This window comes from Chiloscyllium punctatum, chromosome 7 (genome assembly GCF_047496795.1).
Source record: "Chiloscyllium punctatum isolate Juve2018m chromosome 7, sChiPun1.3, whole genome shotgun sequence".
Taxonomy (NCBI): Eukaryota; Metazoa; Chordata; class Chondrichthyes; order Orectolobiformes; family Hemiscylliidae; genus Chiloscyllium; species Chiloscyllium punctatum.
The window spans coordinates 85,404,843-85,421,468 of NC_092745.1; the positions used below are offsets into that span (position 1 = coordinate 85,404,843).

At 39.5% G+C, this 16,626-nt stretch overlaps 1 protein-coding gene across 5 annotated transcripts in view; it reads left to right on the top strand.

The window, feature by feature from the left end:
- The window catches only part of patj (PATJ crumbs cell polarity complex component), a 390,366-nt gene that overhangs the window by 113,911 nt on the left and 259,829 nt on the right, over nucleotides 1-16,626 (top strand). For 3 of the 5 annotated variants that reach the window (XM_072574241.1, XM_072574240.1, XM_072574243.1), the window contains 3 exons: nucleotides 3,036-3,149; nucleotides 11,350-11,676; nucleotides 12,710-12,817. In XM_072574241.1, the coding sequence (XP_072430342.1) occupies nucleotides 3,036-3,149; nucleotides 11,350-11,676; nucleotides 12,710-12,817 (549 nt within the window). The remainder of the gene's footprint in view (nucleotides 1-3,035; nucleotides 3,150-11,349; nucleotides 11,677-12,709; nucleotides 12,818-16,626) is intronic. The other 2 variants (XM_072574242.1, XM_072574244.1) reach the window with 1 other exon arrangement.

Genomic DNA, 16,626 nt, shown 5'->3' on the forward strand with positions numbered 1-16,626 from the left:
GGCCTTGCAATGCCCAGAAGCAAAGGTTACTGATAGTTATGCCATTCATATTTAGTATTTGCACAAGTATGTCATTAGTCATGCACCTCTAATGCGATATTTTGCAACAGTTTTTGGGGAAGAATGAGAAGCAATATAATCTAATTATGAATGGACTGCAGGAACCGAGAGACCTGGGGCTTAAGTCGAGAAACTGAGAGGAAGTGGAATAATAGAACAAGCGGGATGATTGTAATAGCATAGAGGATATGTCAGATTAAATGAGAAAATATGTGTCCTCTTTATTGTTTTGGATGACAGCTGTGAGTAGTGATTCTATCTTTCTATTTACTTCTAATCCAGATGTATCTTTTGCTTTTTTGCTTGTCACAATATTGTCTCATATTGCCTTGCAAAATCATTCCTTTCATCTCTGCTGCTTTTCACCCTTCCATAGATCTTGTCATTTGTTCTTTCCTGTCCTCCCCACATTCTTTGTCTTGGTTAAAAGGTGTTATATCTCTCAGTGCTCATCACTTTGTTGCTCTTCTCTGACCTGAGAGATTAACCCTGTTTTTCTCTCTACATATGCTACCTGGCTTACACAGCATTTTCCATTCCTTTGTTTAAAATTTCCAGCATCCAAACTTCTTTGCTGTTGTACCAGGGATGAAGGGCTTCTTTCTCGTGCCAAGTTCGGATAAACTGTCAGGTTAAGGGAAGATTTAATTGAGGTGCTCCAAGTTCCAAGCACATTTGATAGAGTAGATAAAATGGCCGAAGGGTTGGTCATCAGAAGAACCAGGTTTAAGAAATAACTAAGGGAGTGATTATCACTCTATTTTGTTAGGACTTAGAATGTATGAATTGAGGTGGTAATGAGAGCAGATGTGATAATGTTTTAAAGGGAATTGAATATATACTTGAGAGAAAAAAGCATTTTAGCCAGCATTATGGAAGAGTGCTGGGAGATTGGACAATTGCATAGAACTCTCAGAGCATACACATGCATTGATGGGGTTGAATGACCACTTCTGAGTTGTATAACTTGATGACATTTTGTTTTGAATCAATTGTTTTATATTGATATCATCTAGTCTTGTTCTGTAGTATTTGTATAATTCCTGTGAGACAGCAAGGTATGTTACGAAATGTGGAGAACCTGACATCAAACAATACATGATGCTCCAATATTGTGAATGAATTACAATCAAAAATAACAACCTGACAAGAATACTTTGCATTTTATCAGTTGAGAATGATGATAGAGCTGCATAACGTGGTGGCCCAGTGGTTAGTGCTGCTACCTCACAGCACCAAAGACCCAGGTTCGATTCCAGCTTTGGGTCACTGTATGTGTGGAGTTTGCACATTCTCCCTGTGTCTGTGTGGATTTCTTCCCACAATCCAAAAGTATGCAGGTTAGGTGGGTTGGCCATGCTAAATTGCCCACTGTGTCCAGGGATGCACAGGCTAGGTGGATTAACCATGGTAAATGGAGGGGGAATAAGGTAGGGCAGGTGGGTCTGTACATTTGTTCATTAGGCATTTATAAAATACTTTAAAAAGAAATTGCAGCTGAGATTCATAATCTTGTTATTTTAGTTCGTATCCTGCAAACTGCCCCTCTGCCCCTTGCCAGCTGATTTTTCCGAGCAATTTCTGCAGTGGGTTGTAGCTTCTGCTGCAAGCAAATTTTCTATCATGGCATGTCACACTTGTGTCTTATGCTATTGTCATACAATGACTTTAGCTTATCTGCAACTATCCTCTGACATCCATCATCTCACAGCTTAGGTCGACCTGTCTTTCTGCTGCCCTCCACTTTTTATAATAGATTTATGTAGCTTTTCAGTTCTGATCAAATGACAAAAATGCTGACATTTTCCTTTCTGGATATCACTTTTTGGTTTCTTTTTGCTTTTGCAATTTTGAGTGCCCCTTCATTTGTCATTTGATTAGATTACTTAGATTAGATTACTTACAGTGTGGAAACAGGCCCTTCGGCCCAACAAGTCCACACCGCCCCGCCGAAGCGTAACCCACCCATACCCCTACATCTACATTTACCCCTTACCTAACACTATGGGCAATTTAGCATGGCCAATTCACCTGGCCTGCACATCCTTGGACTGTGGGAGGAAACCGGAGCACCCGGAGGAAACCCACGCAGACACGGGGAGAACGTGCAAACTCCACACAGTCAGTCGCCTGAGGCGGGAATTGAACCCGGGTCTCAGGCGCTGTGAGGCAGCAGTGCTAACCACTGTGCCACCGTGCCGCCCATATTTGGTCTGTATCTGGAGATTTTAACAATACAGCTAAGCATCTGCATGTCAAAGGTCTTTGTTTACTCGTGCAGATGTTTATTTGTTAGCTATTTTCTGAAGCATCCTGGAAAATGAAACAGTTGTAGCATCTGATGAGTTTTATCCTTGTTGTAAACTTAAATTTTCTTGTCAACTCATTATTCAGCTTCACAAAATTATCTCTATCCTCCTTTTAACTTATGCATCGCATTTTCAATCTTTTCTTATCATTTATCCTAAATAGGTAGACTTATCTATTTGCTCCAGTGTGATACCATCCTCTTGAATCTTCACTCTAACTTCCAATGTATTTCTTCAAACTACCATCTTGCTTTTGTATTTTTGGTGTCCCTATTCAAAATTTCTTGATTTTACTTACTCTATATTATTTTATGGCCGTATAGGATATTTATCATATGTCACCCATAGGGATAACACTTAAAAAGACATTGAGAGTAATTGCAATAGGATCTGAACTTTAAACTTGACGCAACAAATTTTAGGTGTAATAAAAAAATTATTTTATTGCTTAAGCTTATATTGGTCATCAGAATGTGTCTATGAAATTCCTGTGTGCTTAGGTGTTGACTGTAGCAAAGTGAAAAAGTTGAGATCTTTGTCAGGAGCGATCTTATAAATATCACTTAATTAGATTGATATTTTCAATGTACTTGTTATCATTCCTAATATGGAGTTACGGCAATAAAGATTAGTACTTAATTTACAAAATTAGTATTTTCTTCTCAGACTGAAGCAAATGAAAATGACAATTCAGACTTAAGTGATTCAAGTTCTACTGCAGAGAATGTAAAGTCGGAAATATTGAACTTAGTCTATTCCTCAAACCTGCCAGTACCACATGTAAGTGCTTCTTCGTTAGGTTTATAAATTTATTTTTAATTACTTCTGTAATATGTTGGTCAGTGTTAATTTTATATGTGTGTGAATATTTTCTCACAAGAAACTTCTCCTTGGGCAGACTAATTAATGAGGCCTGATTGATAGTTGCCTAACTCTCAGATGGCTACCTGTCTGTCATTGTTAACTGGTGTTTTCTCCATGCCAGTGTGCCTCTATCAAGTAGAATCTACTGCTAACCAATAAGCATTCTCCCCTCCTACAGTGTAAATGTTGTTTTTTCTTCTGAACTGTTCTGATAAATGCAAGACAAAAATCTTCCAACAAAATGTGTTTTTTTTTTCAGCAGTGCTAAGAAAAGATAAATGGCAGCTAGTGTATTTATAGAGTCATAGAGATGTACAGCATGGAAACAGACCCTTTGGTCCAACTTGTTCATACCAACCAGATATCCTAACCTAATCTAGTCCCATTTGTCAGCACTTGGCCCATATCCCTTGAAACCCTTCCTATTAATATATCCATCCAGATGCTTTTTAAATGTTATAATTGTACCAGGCTCCACCACTTCCTTTGGCAACTCATTGCACACAGGCACCACCCTCTGCGTGAAAAAGTTGCCCTTGAGGTCCCTTTTTTCAAATTTTCCCTTCTCACCCTCAATATTTGCCCTCTAGTTCTAGACTCCATCACCCCAGGGAAAAGACCTTGCCTATTTACCCTATCCATGCCCCTCATGATTTTATAAACTTTTGTAAGGTCTACCCTCAGTCTCTGACGCTCCAGGGAAAAACAACCCCAGCCTATTCAACCTCTTCCTATAGGTCAAATCCTCCAACCCTGGCCACATCCTTGTAAGTCTTTTCTGAACCCTTTCAAGTTTCACAACATCTAATAAAGGGAGACCAGAATTGCACACAATATTCCAAAAGTTCAAATATTTGAATTGATATTTTGAATGACATGCACATTGCTTATCCGAAAATCACTGGTGTTTATAAAAGCTCATTTCAGTCAGATAATGCAAATTCATTAGGAAGTGAAATAGTAGTAGAGGTGCAAATTTGGTGATATCCATTAATCTTTCAAAAGTGCCTAGATTCTAGAAAATTGCAACGGTAATGCTAGTATTCAAACATGGCAGAAGCTAGAAAGCTGGAAGCTATTGGCCAATTAGCCTACCGTCTTTCATTGATTCCAGTATTTTGCCAATCATTTAGAAAGTAGTAGCAGGATATCTGGAATTTCATCATACAAGCAAGCAGAGTCAACATGGTGTGATGAAAGGAAAATCATGTTTGACTAATTTATTTGCTGCTTTAAGAAAAGTTTTATTTATTTTCAAATGTACTTAAGCACTGTGAAAAACTTTGTTTATGAGCAGTACAGGCAGATCATACTAAGCGAGAACATACAGATCATAGGGTGAAAAAGAACTTAGGCAGAGGCACACAAGTTACGTCGCACAAGATATAGGGTATGTGATAGACAAGATCAACGTTAGCAAGATCAGCCTTATTTGAAGTTAGAAAGTCCATTCATCATGCTAATAATGGCAGAGGAGAAGCTGCTTTTGAACTTGCTGGTGTGTGTGTATCTTCTGCCTTATGGAAGAGGTGTCGGAGATTATTACCTGGATGCAGTGGGTCTTTGATGACATTGGCAGCCTTTCTGCTACGACAAGCTATGCAAATGGAGTACATGGATGGAAGGTTGGCTTCTGTGATGGTCTGGGCTGTGCGTGCATGCTCCTGTAGTTTCCTACGGTCCTGGGTAGAGCAGTTGCCATACCAAGCCGTTATGCCCCCAAACAGTATGCTTTCAGTAGAGTATCTGTGAACATTGATGAGGGTCATTGTGGACTTACCGAATTTCCAGATCCACCTGAGAAAGAAGAGGCATTGTTGTCCCTTCTTTACCATTGCATTTACATGGGAAGTCCAGGTCAGATTGTTGGTTATCGTCACTCTTAGAAACTTGACGCTCTCCACTCTCTCAACCTCAGCTACATTGATGGTAGGTGTGTTCTCTTCCTTTCCTTCTGAAGTCAATGATCAGTTCTTTAGTTTTGCCAGCATTGAGAGTGAGTTTGTTTTCATTGCACCATGTCACCGAGCCTGCTATTCTTTAAGAATGTCTGAAGCAGGAGGGATAAATCTGGCATGTTTGAATGTCAAAAAGGCATTCTTTAAGGTGCCACATAAAAGGTACAAGATCAGAGGTCATAGTGTTTGGTGTTAGGATGATACATGAGCATTGTTAGAAGATTAGCTAATGAACAGGAAACTTTAGACTGAGTTTTTCCAAGTCCTGAATATCATGGACTATGGTGAGTCAGTTGGAAAAATGAGAGAATGGAAAAATGAGATTCAAGAAGTGTGTTTTGCAGGTGGATTTGAATTTGTCTGGTGAGCAGTGAAGGACCTATTTGTATGCATTAACATCTCATTATTATTTAATCTGACCTAATTTATATTCCTGAACAGTGGAGAGAAATTAGAGGGCAACTTGACCTGAAATTCTGAGCAGACACTGGCAACTGCAGGTCACCAAGCCTCCATCTTGACCTGTATTCTTCATCCATTGGCAGCAACTGCCTGAGCCCTCAATTCATAGAGTTTGCAGTCTCAAAAGCACCACGTCATCATGGTGCATTTGGGACTCATTTATTCAGCAGTTCAAAACCGCACTTTGGAGCTCAGCAATATCTTTCATTGTGGTGCTGCTGGCAGACTACTTTACGTACAGGGACAGGCATGCACCCCAGCCATCAGAACAGGGTGCATCTCAGGACCCTTAATTTGTTTTCTTAGCATTCACTCATTTTGCACTTAATTGAACACTCACTGCATCTTTGCCTTGCCTTGCAATGTAAGCAGATAAGCAGGCAGCTTGTCACATTTGGCAGTAATGAACAATAAAGAGGGACTTTGGTCAGTTGGAGGATGCTGGTCTGTCATCAGTCAGGAAAGATGATGAGATATTCCAAGTGAGTGAGTAAAAGACACAGAGTATATAGGGCTCGTACTTTGGAGGGGCATTGGGGTGGTCAGGAACCATTGTGAGAAAATGCTGTGTCACTGGGGAGACGTGGTAGTACATCCTTCATGACATGAGTAGTGTAACATTACTTGAGAAAACTTGCTGGGGATCACAGAATGAAACCTTCCATGAAACATCATGTCATTTACACTGAGGTGAGTTTTGGTAAATTTCAGCCCAGATGGTTTGGGCTGATGAATTTCTTTCAAGTTGGGAAACTGTAACTAGTGGAATGTCACAGAGATCAGAGCTAGGGCATCACTATTTACATTATATTAATGACTTTAGGAGGGGACAGAGTGTATTGTAGCCAAATGTTTGATTCAAAGAACCTGGGTAACCAAACTGGGAAGAGAATGGACAGAATCTATAAAAGATATTGATAGATTAAATGAAATGGCAAAAATGTAGCAGATGGAGTATAATTTGGGAATATGGGAGAATGTTCCTTTAGTGAGAAGAATAGAAAAGCTGAGTATTGTGTAAATGAAGAAAAATGTACAATTTTGTAGTGCAGTGTGATCTGGTTGTCCTTGTGCATTAACTGCCAAATGTTAATACAGAGGAACCTTGATTATCCGAATATCAATTATCTGAATATCGGATTATCCGAAGGAGATCTCGAAGTCCTGATAGAAATATTACTTCAAAGATCTGTTTCAACCATGATCACATCTTTTGTTTACAATGATTAAAAATGAACTCTGATTACTGAAATGCTGCCAATAACAGTCCTGGACATCGGTGGGAGCCCAGGCACCGTCTCCAAATGACTGACCTCCTGCCCTCCTTCTCTCTCCCCACACTTGCCCTGGAGTTCTACACAAGAGTGCACTCTAAACCCACGTTCCCCAGATAATCTCTGCACCATTGTCCTGTACAGGGCAAAGTGGCACTTAACAAAAAGTTGCAGTAAAATGTTGTGTGTGTGTACGTGCACACACACTATTTGGAGACTCGCCCCCCACTCCCCCCCCAAAAAAAGGCAGCAGCTGTCTTACTGTTCGTGCCTATTCCGGCTGCCCCAGAGAAGGGACAGGGGAGTGCTGGGGGTGTGAGGGCACAGTGAAATGGGGGAGTGGAATGTGTGTGGGGTCGGGCAGAGGAGGCAGCATGGACGGGAGTGGGCAGTTGCTGGAGCGCATGGGTGGGGGTGCATGGGGGTTGGTGCAGACAGGATTTGGATGGGGTTGGGGATGCAGAGGGGGCATGGTGACTCTCACGCGGTGTGCTATTGCCTAGTCTCCTGAACAGAGAGCAGACGTAGCAAGTGCTTAGTCTGTCAATCCCATTGAACTGGTGGGGTGGGAGGGCAGTGGGTGTGGAGCAGGAGGCGGGAGGGCGGTGGGTGGGGAGCGGGAGGCTTTCAGCAATGCTGCTGGTCTCTTAAACACAACTGTGTATCAGCTCAGAAACAAACCCTGAGACAGAGAGAAGGAGCAGGGCAGGCAGAGCGAGGAAAAAGGAAACTTCAGAAAACTCCGAGCTCCAGAGAAGAGGCATTGAATCGATTAACTGAACAATCAATTATCTGAATGAAATAGTGCCCACCCATCTCGTTCGGAAAATTGAGGTTCTTCTGTATACAGTTATATCAAGTAATTAAGAAAATGATGGAAGGTCTCATCAATAGTGTTATCAGGCAGCCACTGCTTAGCAGTGACCTGCTCAGTGACACCCAGTTTGGGTTCCGCTAGGGCCACTCAGCTTCTGACCTCTTTACAGCCTTGGTTGAAACAAGGACAAAAGAGTTGAATTCCAGAGGTGAGGGGAGAGTGACACTCTTTGACATCAAGGCCTCATTCAACTGAGTGTGGCATCAAAGAGCTCTAGCAAAACTGGAATCGATGATTATTGGGGCAGACTCTCTGCTGTTTGGAGTCACATCTGACTAATAGGAAGATGGTTGTGGTTGTTGGTCAGTCATCTCAGCACAGGGCATCTCTGCAGGAGTTCCTCAGAATAAAGTCCTTTGCCCAACTATCTTCAGCTGCTTCATTGTGACCTTTCCTCCATTATCAGGTCAGAAGTGGGGATGTTCACCCATGATTGTGCAATGTTCAGCACATTCACGATTCCTTAGACACTGAAACAGTCCATGGTCAAATGCAACAAGATCTGGACAATATACAGGGTTGAGCTGAGAAGTGGCAAGAAATGTTTGCGCTGGACAAATGCCAGGCAATGACCATCAGCAAAAAGTGACAATCCAATCACCGCCACTTGGCATTCAATGGTGTTGCCATCATTGAATCCCCCACTAGCAATGTCTGGGGTTACCAGAAACTCAACTGGACTCACCGCATAAACACACTGACTGCAAGAGTCAATAGCTAGGAGCAATGTGGTGAGTAAATTCACATCTGGATCCCCCAAAGCCTGCCATCATCTGCAAGGCACAAGTCAGGAATGTGATGAAATACACCTCACTTGCCTGGATTGGTACAATTCTAACAACAGTCAAGAAGCATGACACCATTCAGGACAAAACAGCCGGCTTGATTGGCACTACATTGACAAGCTACCATTCCTTCCACCACCAACGCTGAGTAGCAGCAGTGTGTACTATCCATAAGATGCACTGCAAAAATTCATCAAAGATCCTCAGACAGTACCTTCTAAACCCAGGACCACATCCATCTCGAAAGACAACGTATTAGATACATGGGAGCACCACCACCTGCAAGTTCCCCTCTGAACCATTGACAATCCTGATTTGGAAATACACCACCGTTCCTTCACCTTTGCTGGGTCAAAATCCTGGAATTCTCTCCCTAATGGCATTGTGTGTCAACCCACAGCAGGTGGACTGTGGCAGTTCAAGGAGGCAGCAGTGGATGCTGGTCTTTGAATATGTTTAAAGTGTTATGGATAAGGTTGGAGGAGTGCCCTTTCACTCTGGTCCCATTATTCCACAAGTTGCAGCACAAAATAAAAATATTCTTTTTTGTTTGCCAAGATACTCAGTTAAATAGCTTGTCTATTGCTTGTTTCATAGAGCAAGATCTGTCAACCAAGTTTCTTAATAACCACAATTATTGCTTTATTGTTAAGACAAAGCTTATTCAGTAAAGATGCAATGATTGGTGAATGAAAACAGATATTAATATAGAAGTATAAATGCTTATCCATCTAAATATCTCCAAACACACACTGCCTCTTCAGAAAAATAAATATACTTCTCTGCACAGATTGCTTTTTTGAATAAAAAAACCATATTTACCAATGGATTATTCTTGAAAGAGAAAGGATAAAGATTAGGATGGTTGCTGTGATGTTCTGGCACTTGTAGTCAAGTCACTAATCATGCATTGTTGTCTTCGAAGACACAGCTTACTCAGGAGATAGAATCTTGAGATGTTTCCTCAATCACGCTTTCAAAAGAACTAATAAATTGCCCTCAAGAGGATTTTCTTCTCAGAAGTGAGTGAGATCACCTAGGTATCTTATTCTTAGCAAACTTTCCCCAAACTCAGCTTGATTTTCTGGCTTCTCTCCAACCCAAATCGGATAAACGAACATCTTTCCACACTAATCCCTGTTCAACCAGCCCAATGGTGATATAAAGCAAAGCTAGCAGCTATCATTATTTGAGTGATTTATGGAAGCCTTATTTAAAAAGATTGTCAGTGTCAACAATGAACTGTCAATGACCTCTTAAGAAGAAACTGCGCCAAGTATTTTTACAAAGCTTGAAATCCATTTTGTCCAGTTCTTTTAAGTCCTCCAGACAATATTACATTATAAAATGTTGTCACAAATAAGAATAAATTAGCCAGATTTTCAAATTACGTGGGAGTTAAGTGCAGGCAGAAAAGTGGAGTTACAACCATTAGATCAGTCATGATTTTATTAAAAATAAAGTAGAGCAGGATCTTGGAACCACATACCTATAGCTGCTCCTATTTCTTAGGTAAAGATTTAGGCAAGTAATTAAGATGATTTAAGAAAATGAGATAACCCGACATGATTATTATTTAATAATTAAATTAATCAAGGCATTCAAAAGGGAATTAAATGGTTATTTGAAAAAGATTAATGTGCAAACTTAATGCAGGAGAATGGCTCTAAGTGAGTTACTCATTTGAAGAACTGGAGCAGACACGATGAGATGAATGTCCATTTTTTACATCGCAACAACTTTGTGGTTCTCTGATTCCATGAGAAAAAGGCAAGAAAATATGGAAAATTCTGGGAAGAGAAAAAAATCCACAGGTGCATGAGATCTTAAATGTAAATAAAGAATACTGACATGCATGAAGGGAACAACAGCCCTCTTGTCATCGATCGCTGTCAGAACTCTTGCACTGAATAGCCTATATTGAGAATGTCAGAATGATTCCCTCTCTACCAGACACTATTACAGTCAGAAAGCCAGGTGGTGAGGGATAGAATTGGAGTAAATCTTTACACAATTGTATAAGCTTAGTTTGTAGAGATGCATGTTAGTCATGCATCTTCTAAACTAGCTAATACAGTTTCAGTCCATTCCTATTTATAGAAGCACAAGTGAATTCCCAATGAATACCTATTGCCTCCATGAAATTTAACATATTATTATGCAATTAATAACTGGCACTCTATTGTAAAGGAAAAAAAGCTAATAGCTAATGACTGAATTCACAATTCAGGCAAGTCAAGTCATGAGTTATAAATGTATGCCAAGTTATCAATGTGACATATTGCCTCTTGACATCTTATTCAGAGTTAACCCAACATTCACTGTTTTAAAGCTTCTGTTTATGGATAACATTCAGTTTTATTTCCTTCCTGTTAATAAACTTTTATAATATTCACCACTTGCTTGAATAATATCATTTTCTGAACTCTACACTTTGATGAAATAGAGATTGGTCAAACTAACAACAAACAGATTTTCTCAGAATTCCCATCCTTCAGTAAGATTAACATCCAGTTTTTAACTGCACTGTGCACTTCTAGATTTGGAAATCAAAAGAGAAAAAAAAGCACAGTGTATGACATGGATTTCAGGACTGCACTTCGAATTCAAATAAAACATGTTTCTCCTTATCAATCTTTATTTTGTTTGATACAATTTTGATATTCAAAAATATTCTAGTGAGCTCAGACTGCTTGAATTACATGTTTTACATTTCATATGGACTCCAACTAGCAGTATGTTTTTTTTTGCTGCCAATAGGAATTTGAGGATACTTCATTTTCTGAAGAAGAACTAGTTGATGAACCTGGGGAGCCTTTACAGTTATTGAATTTAAACCCTGGCGATGCTAGCAGTGAAGCAGAAGGGTTTTCAAGAGGTCAGTGGAGTCCAAGTAGTGAACAGCAAGAAATGTCAGTGGATGATGAGACTGAGCTGCATGAAGTGATGTACGAAAATGTTAACAAACAGTATTTAAATGATCGACTGGAATATTCTGAGTTGAAAGACTCAACAAATATAAAAACAGTGGATGATCAACTGCTACATAACATTCCTCATTCATTGCAACAACATAAAGCAAGAGAGGTAAGAATAATTTTAATGATACATAACACAATCCTGTAGTGTCACAATTATGAACTGAATTCATTTAAAAAATAAACTTATTTCATTCCAACCTGTAATCACGCGTCGTGGTCATTAGAACACAGACAACATTGTCCTGCAACCTTGCTTTGTTTTGAGAAGAGCATGCTGCTTGCTATTTTAATCTATTTCTTTTTTTATGTAGCCATTTCTCGTGTACCTTAGTCAACTTCTACCTTATCATTTCTTTTGAAAAGTATTTTGCATTTACGTTAAACAGTATAGAATGGTATTCTCAGGACATATGAAGATGCTAGATGAATTCAGACTATAATTGGCTTCCATCACCATGGTCGATATGATACAATGATAATAGAGGAGTTGTTGACCAATATGATTATGAATTATCTGACAAAAGACCTATTCACAACATGAGAAAAACCTCTAGTGATCAAAAGCTCTGTGATTCAGAGGGTTAAAATCCTCTTTTCCCCCAGAGCATGCTGCACTGAGCATATGTATCCTGCTGAAGTAAATTGAAATGAATTAGAGTCCAAAAGTTCAGGAGTAAAATAATTTTATTTTTACAATTAATGTTCACCTCCTCATGTGGGAATTTCTTCTGTGGCCACCAATACAGTCCACTTGGCCACCAATCATTGTCGTCTTATGCAATATAAATGTTGGTTTTCCCCTTGAATTGATATGTTTGTAAATTGTTCTGGTGAATGCAAAAAAAAGTCTTTTTCAGAAATACTCAAATTGTGCTTAAATGAATGACTATTTGAATAGGATTTAGCAATGACTATAACTAACATTTAAACGTGCTTCATTATTTCAAGGAAATGAGTAAAAGATGTGACAAAATCTCCTACATTGTCCATAATGATTAAAGTGTGCATCACAAATGTTATTGTCACCATATTCCTCTTCTTAGATTACTTAAAATTCTGTTGATGCTAGAACTAAATTCATCCTAATTTGCTGGTAAAATGTGCTGATTTTTCTTTCTTTTTTTCATGGTGATGGAAAGTTCCATGAAGGTTCTTTGTCTTCCTCTACATATGCAGAAGACAGTGACCAAGGGATGGTTCCTGAATATTATGAAAGAACTGTCACCATCATGAGAAATGGCCTTGACCTAGGTTTGACCTGTTTTAAGTAACTTTTGTAATTGTGTAAGATTGTCGCTACAACTTGCTTCAGTCAATGAATGTGTCCGTAATATAAAAATGCCCAAGTGTTTTCAACACCAGTGCTGGACTCGTAACTTAAAGAACTGAATAGCATTTCAAGCACAACAATTGGCTTTGAGACTCTTCTTATATTATACCTGTTATTTATGAAATGAGCGCAGTGCATATACCAATTTAACATTATTATAACAAAACAATAAATCATGACAAATGCGTAAACTAGAAAAACACAAGCTTGATTTCACATGACTCAGCTTATAGAGTCATAGCGATATGCAGCACGGAAACAGACTCTTCGGTCCAACCCGTCCATGCCGACCAGATATCCCAACCCAATCTAGTCCCACCTGCCAGCACCTGGCCCATATCCCTCCAAACCCTTCCTATTCATATGCCCGTCCAGATGCCTTTTAAATGTTGCAATTGTATTAGCCTGCACCATTTCCTCTAGCAGCTCATTCCATACACGTACCACTCTCTGAATGAAAAAGTTGCTTCTTAGGTCTCTTTTCTATCTTTCCCCTCTCACCCTAAACCTATGCCCTCTAGTTCTGGACTCCCCCACCCCACGGAAAAGACTTTGTCTATTTATCCTATCCATGCCCCTCATGATTTCATAAACCTCTATAAGGTCACCCCTCAGTTTCTGACGCACCAGGGAAAACAGCCTGAGACTATTCAGCCTCTCCCTGTAGCTCAAATCCTCCAACCCTGGCAACACCCTTGTAAATCTTTTCTGAACCCTTTCAAGTTTCACAGCATCTTTCCGATACGAAGGAGATCAGAATTGCATGCAGTATTCCAACAGCGGCCTAACCAATGTCCTGTACAGCTGCAACATGACCTCCCAACTTCTGTACTCAATACTCTGATCAATAAAGAAAAACATACCAAACGCCTTTTTCCTATCTACCTGCGACTCCACTTTCAAGGAGCTATGAACCTGCACTCCAATGTCTCTTTGTTCAGCAGCACTCCCTAGGACGTTACCATTAAGTATATAAGTCCTGCTAAAATTTGTTTTTTCAAAATGCAGCATCTCACATTTATCTGAATTAAACTTCACCTGGGACTTCTCAGCCAATTGGCCCATCTGATCAAGAACCTTTTGTAATCTGAGGTAACCTTCTTTGCTGTCCATTGCACCTCCAATTTTGGTGTCATCAGCAAACTTATTAACTATACCTCTTATGCTAATATCCTTTTTTTATACACAAACATTAATTTCTCCGATGAACTATTGATTGGTACTCGTGCTGCTTAACTGATAGCTCATGACCTATTTTTCAGAGTCACAGAATTGTTGTGGTACAGAAGGATACCAGTCAGCCTGTTGTGCCTTTCCTGGCTCTACAAATGAACAATTCATTTACCCCTACCTTCTGCCTATGACCACACTTTTTTTTTCAGATAATAAGCCATTTATCTCTGTATTGCCTCACTTGAACCTGCTTCCATCATACCCTTGAGCGGTATATCCCAGATCTTAATACTGACTCCATGACATTGCTCCTCATTCCTCATTTGCTTCTTTTTCCAAATACCTTAAATCTGTATGCTTATCTGGATCATTCCATTCATGAGAAGAGTTCTTCTCAATTTACTTGGTCCAGACCTCTCATTTTAATATCTCTATCAAGCCACTTCTCAACTTTCTGTTCTATAAGATAATCTACCCGGTCATCGTACTAGGTAATGTTTCTAAAAAGATTCATGTATTAAGCTCCACCCAATCTGATCGCATAAAGATTTCATTTGGAAAGGTGGAACAACTTAGTTCTGTTGCCTTCGAGATCCTCTATTAGTCTTAGTAAAGATGTCTAAATTAGTAAAAAGCAATTAACTTTGTCATGTTATAATATGAGATGTTTCTCACTTGACTACCTCGTGCTTTTCCTCGACCACTTTATGAGCAAAGTAGGCCCAATAAACCTCGTTAGCAAAGAGGAATGGTGGTAGCCCCCATGTAGTCAAACACATGTTGGCAGTGTTTGGCACGGAATGCTTGACTCCATTAATTACATTCTTCGTCCCCAAAATTATTCTTGTGAATCTGTTCTGCAACCTCTCGAAAGTCTTCACATCTTTCAATAAGTTTGGAGGCCAGAACTGAGTGCAACAGTCCAGCTTTATACGTGTTTAACATAACTGCCTGCTTTTGTACACAATGCCTCTATTAATAAAGCCTAGGATGTTTTATTAACTGTCAATGACCTATGCACATATGCACCAGATCTTTCTCCTTTTGCATCCCCTTTAGAATTGTACCTTTTTATATAACCTGTCCATAACCTTCCTGTTAAAATAACCACTTCCTACTTCTTTGCAGTCAAGTTCATCTGCCATCTTCCATCCATTCCATCAACCTGTTGCAGTCTTTTTTTTAGTTCTGTACTATCCTCTACTCCTCATATACAGCATTTTGCAATTGTCTTCTGTGCACCAAGTCCGATATATTGTTAATAAGAGTCTGAACACAAACCCCTGGGGAACTTCAATCCAAATCATTTTCCAGTCCAAAAATCCGCATTAACCATATTTTTTGAAAGTAATCGTGTCTCCTTTTAGTTTTCCTGTCTGCAAGGTTCTGGGTTCTCTATCGGAAACGAGTATTGATTGAAAAAGTCTTAACAGAATGGAGTTACCCATATTGGATATGCACAAGCTATTTTCCTGTACAGTGTTAGTCATGGCCCCTGTTTTTCCATGATTGGTAATTTACCTTGTTTGATATCTCGTCATGCATGACCTCTGAAAGCCAAGGGAATTTTTCTGAAATGGTTAATGTACCAGGTTGTATTCAGCTCCAAACAATCTGATGATGTGTCACAGTCTTGTGAAGGTATGTGGTCTTGATGGAAACAGACTTATCATCTCTGGCTTCTGATGATCTTTGCAGTATGCCTAATTATTCAATGTAACTAGAACTTAGTACTATAACTGCAAAAGCATTACATTATGTTGTATAACACAAATGCTTCTTCTTATTGAGACTCAACAGTAGATTATCTTCTGCTAATGCTGATTAGATAGACACATCAGGGATTGTCTAACTTGCTTACATTTTCTTTAATAAGAGTAAAAGCAGAATTTAACGAGTCGTTGCTGCATTGGTAATGTCCCCACCTCTGGGCCAGAAGGTGGGAAGTTCGAGTCCTACCTGCCCTCATGGTGTGTCTGGGCAGCTTCATTAAAGTAGCTAGAAAGCAGGATTTGCAATACCACCACCCAAAATTGTATTTGAATCTGACTTTGTAAGTTTTCTTTGTAAGTTTAATTTTGCCTGCCCTTGTTTGTTTGATTTATTTTGAAACAGTAGAAAGGAGAATGGATGATATCATTTTATGCCAACCACAAACCGTAATGGTTGATACTGCAACATAGATAGCATGATAATAAATTCTTTGTTTCTTGTTTGGACCGCTGTACAAGATTAAGGATGTGCATGCATGAAAGGTACAGTATCTCAGGATATTATGAGGACCTACAGTTAGGTCCTTCAGTCACATGAATATATAACTGAATCTTTGGCAAAGCTGATGCACTCTTGAATGTAAAATCCTCAGACCACCTGCTGGATTAACAATCACTGTTACACCTAACAATGATTTCATGGGTTATGAGCATTGATGGCAAGGAAAGCATTTGTTGTTCATTCCTAATTGCCCTTGAGAAGGTGTTGATGAGCCTGCTTCTTGAGCCACTGCTATCCATCTGGTATAGCACTATGCTGTCAGGAAGGGAGGTTCTGGCA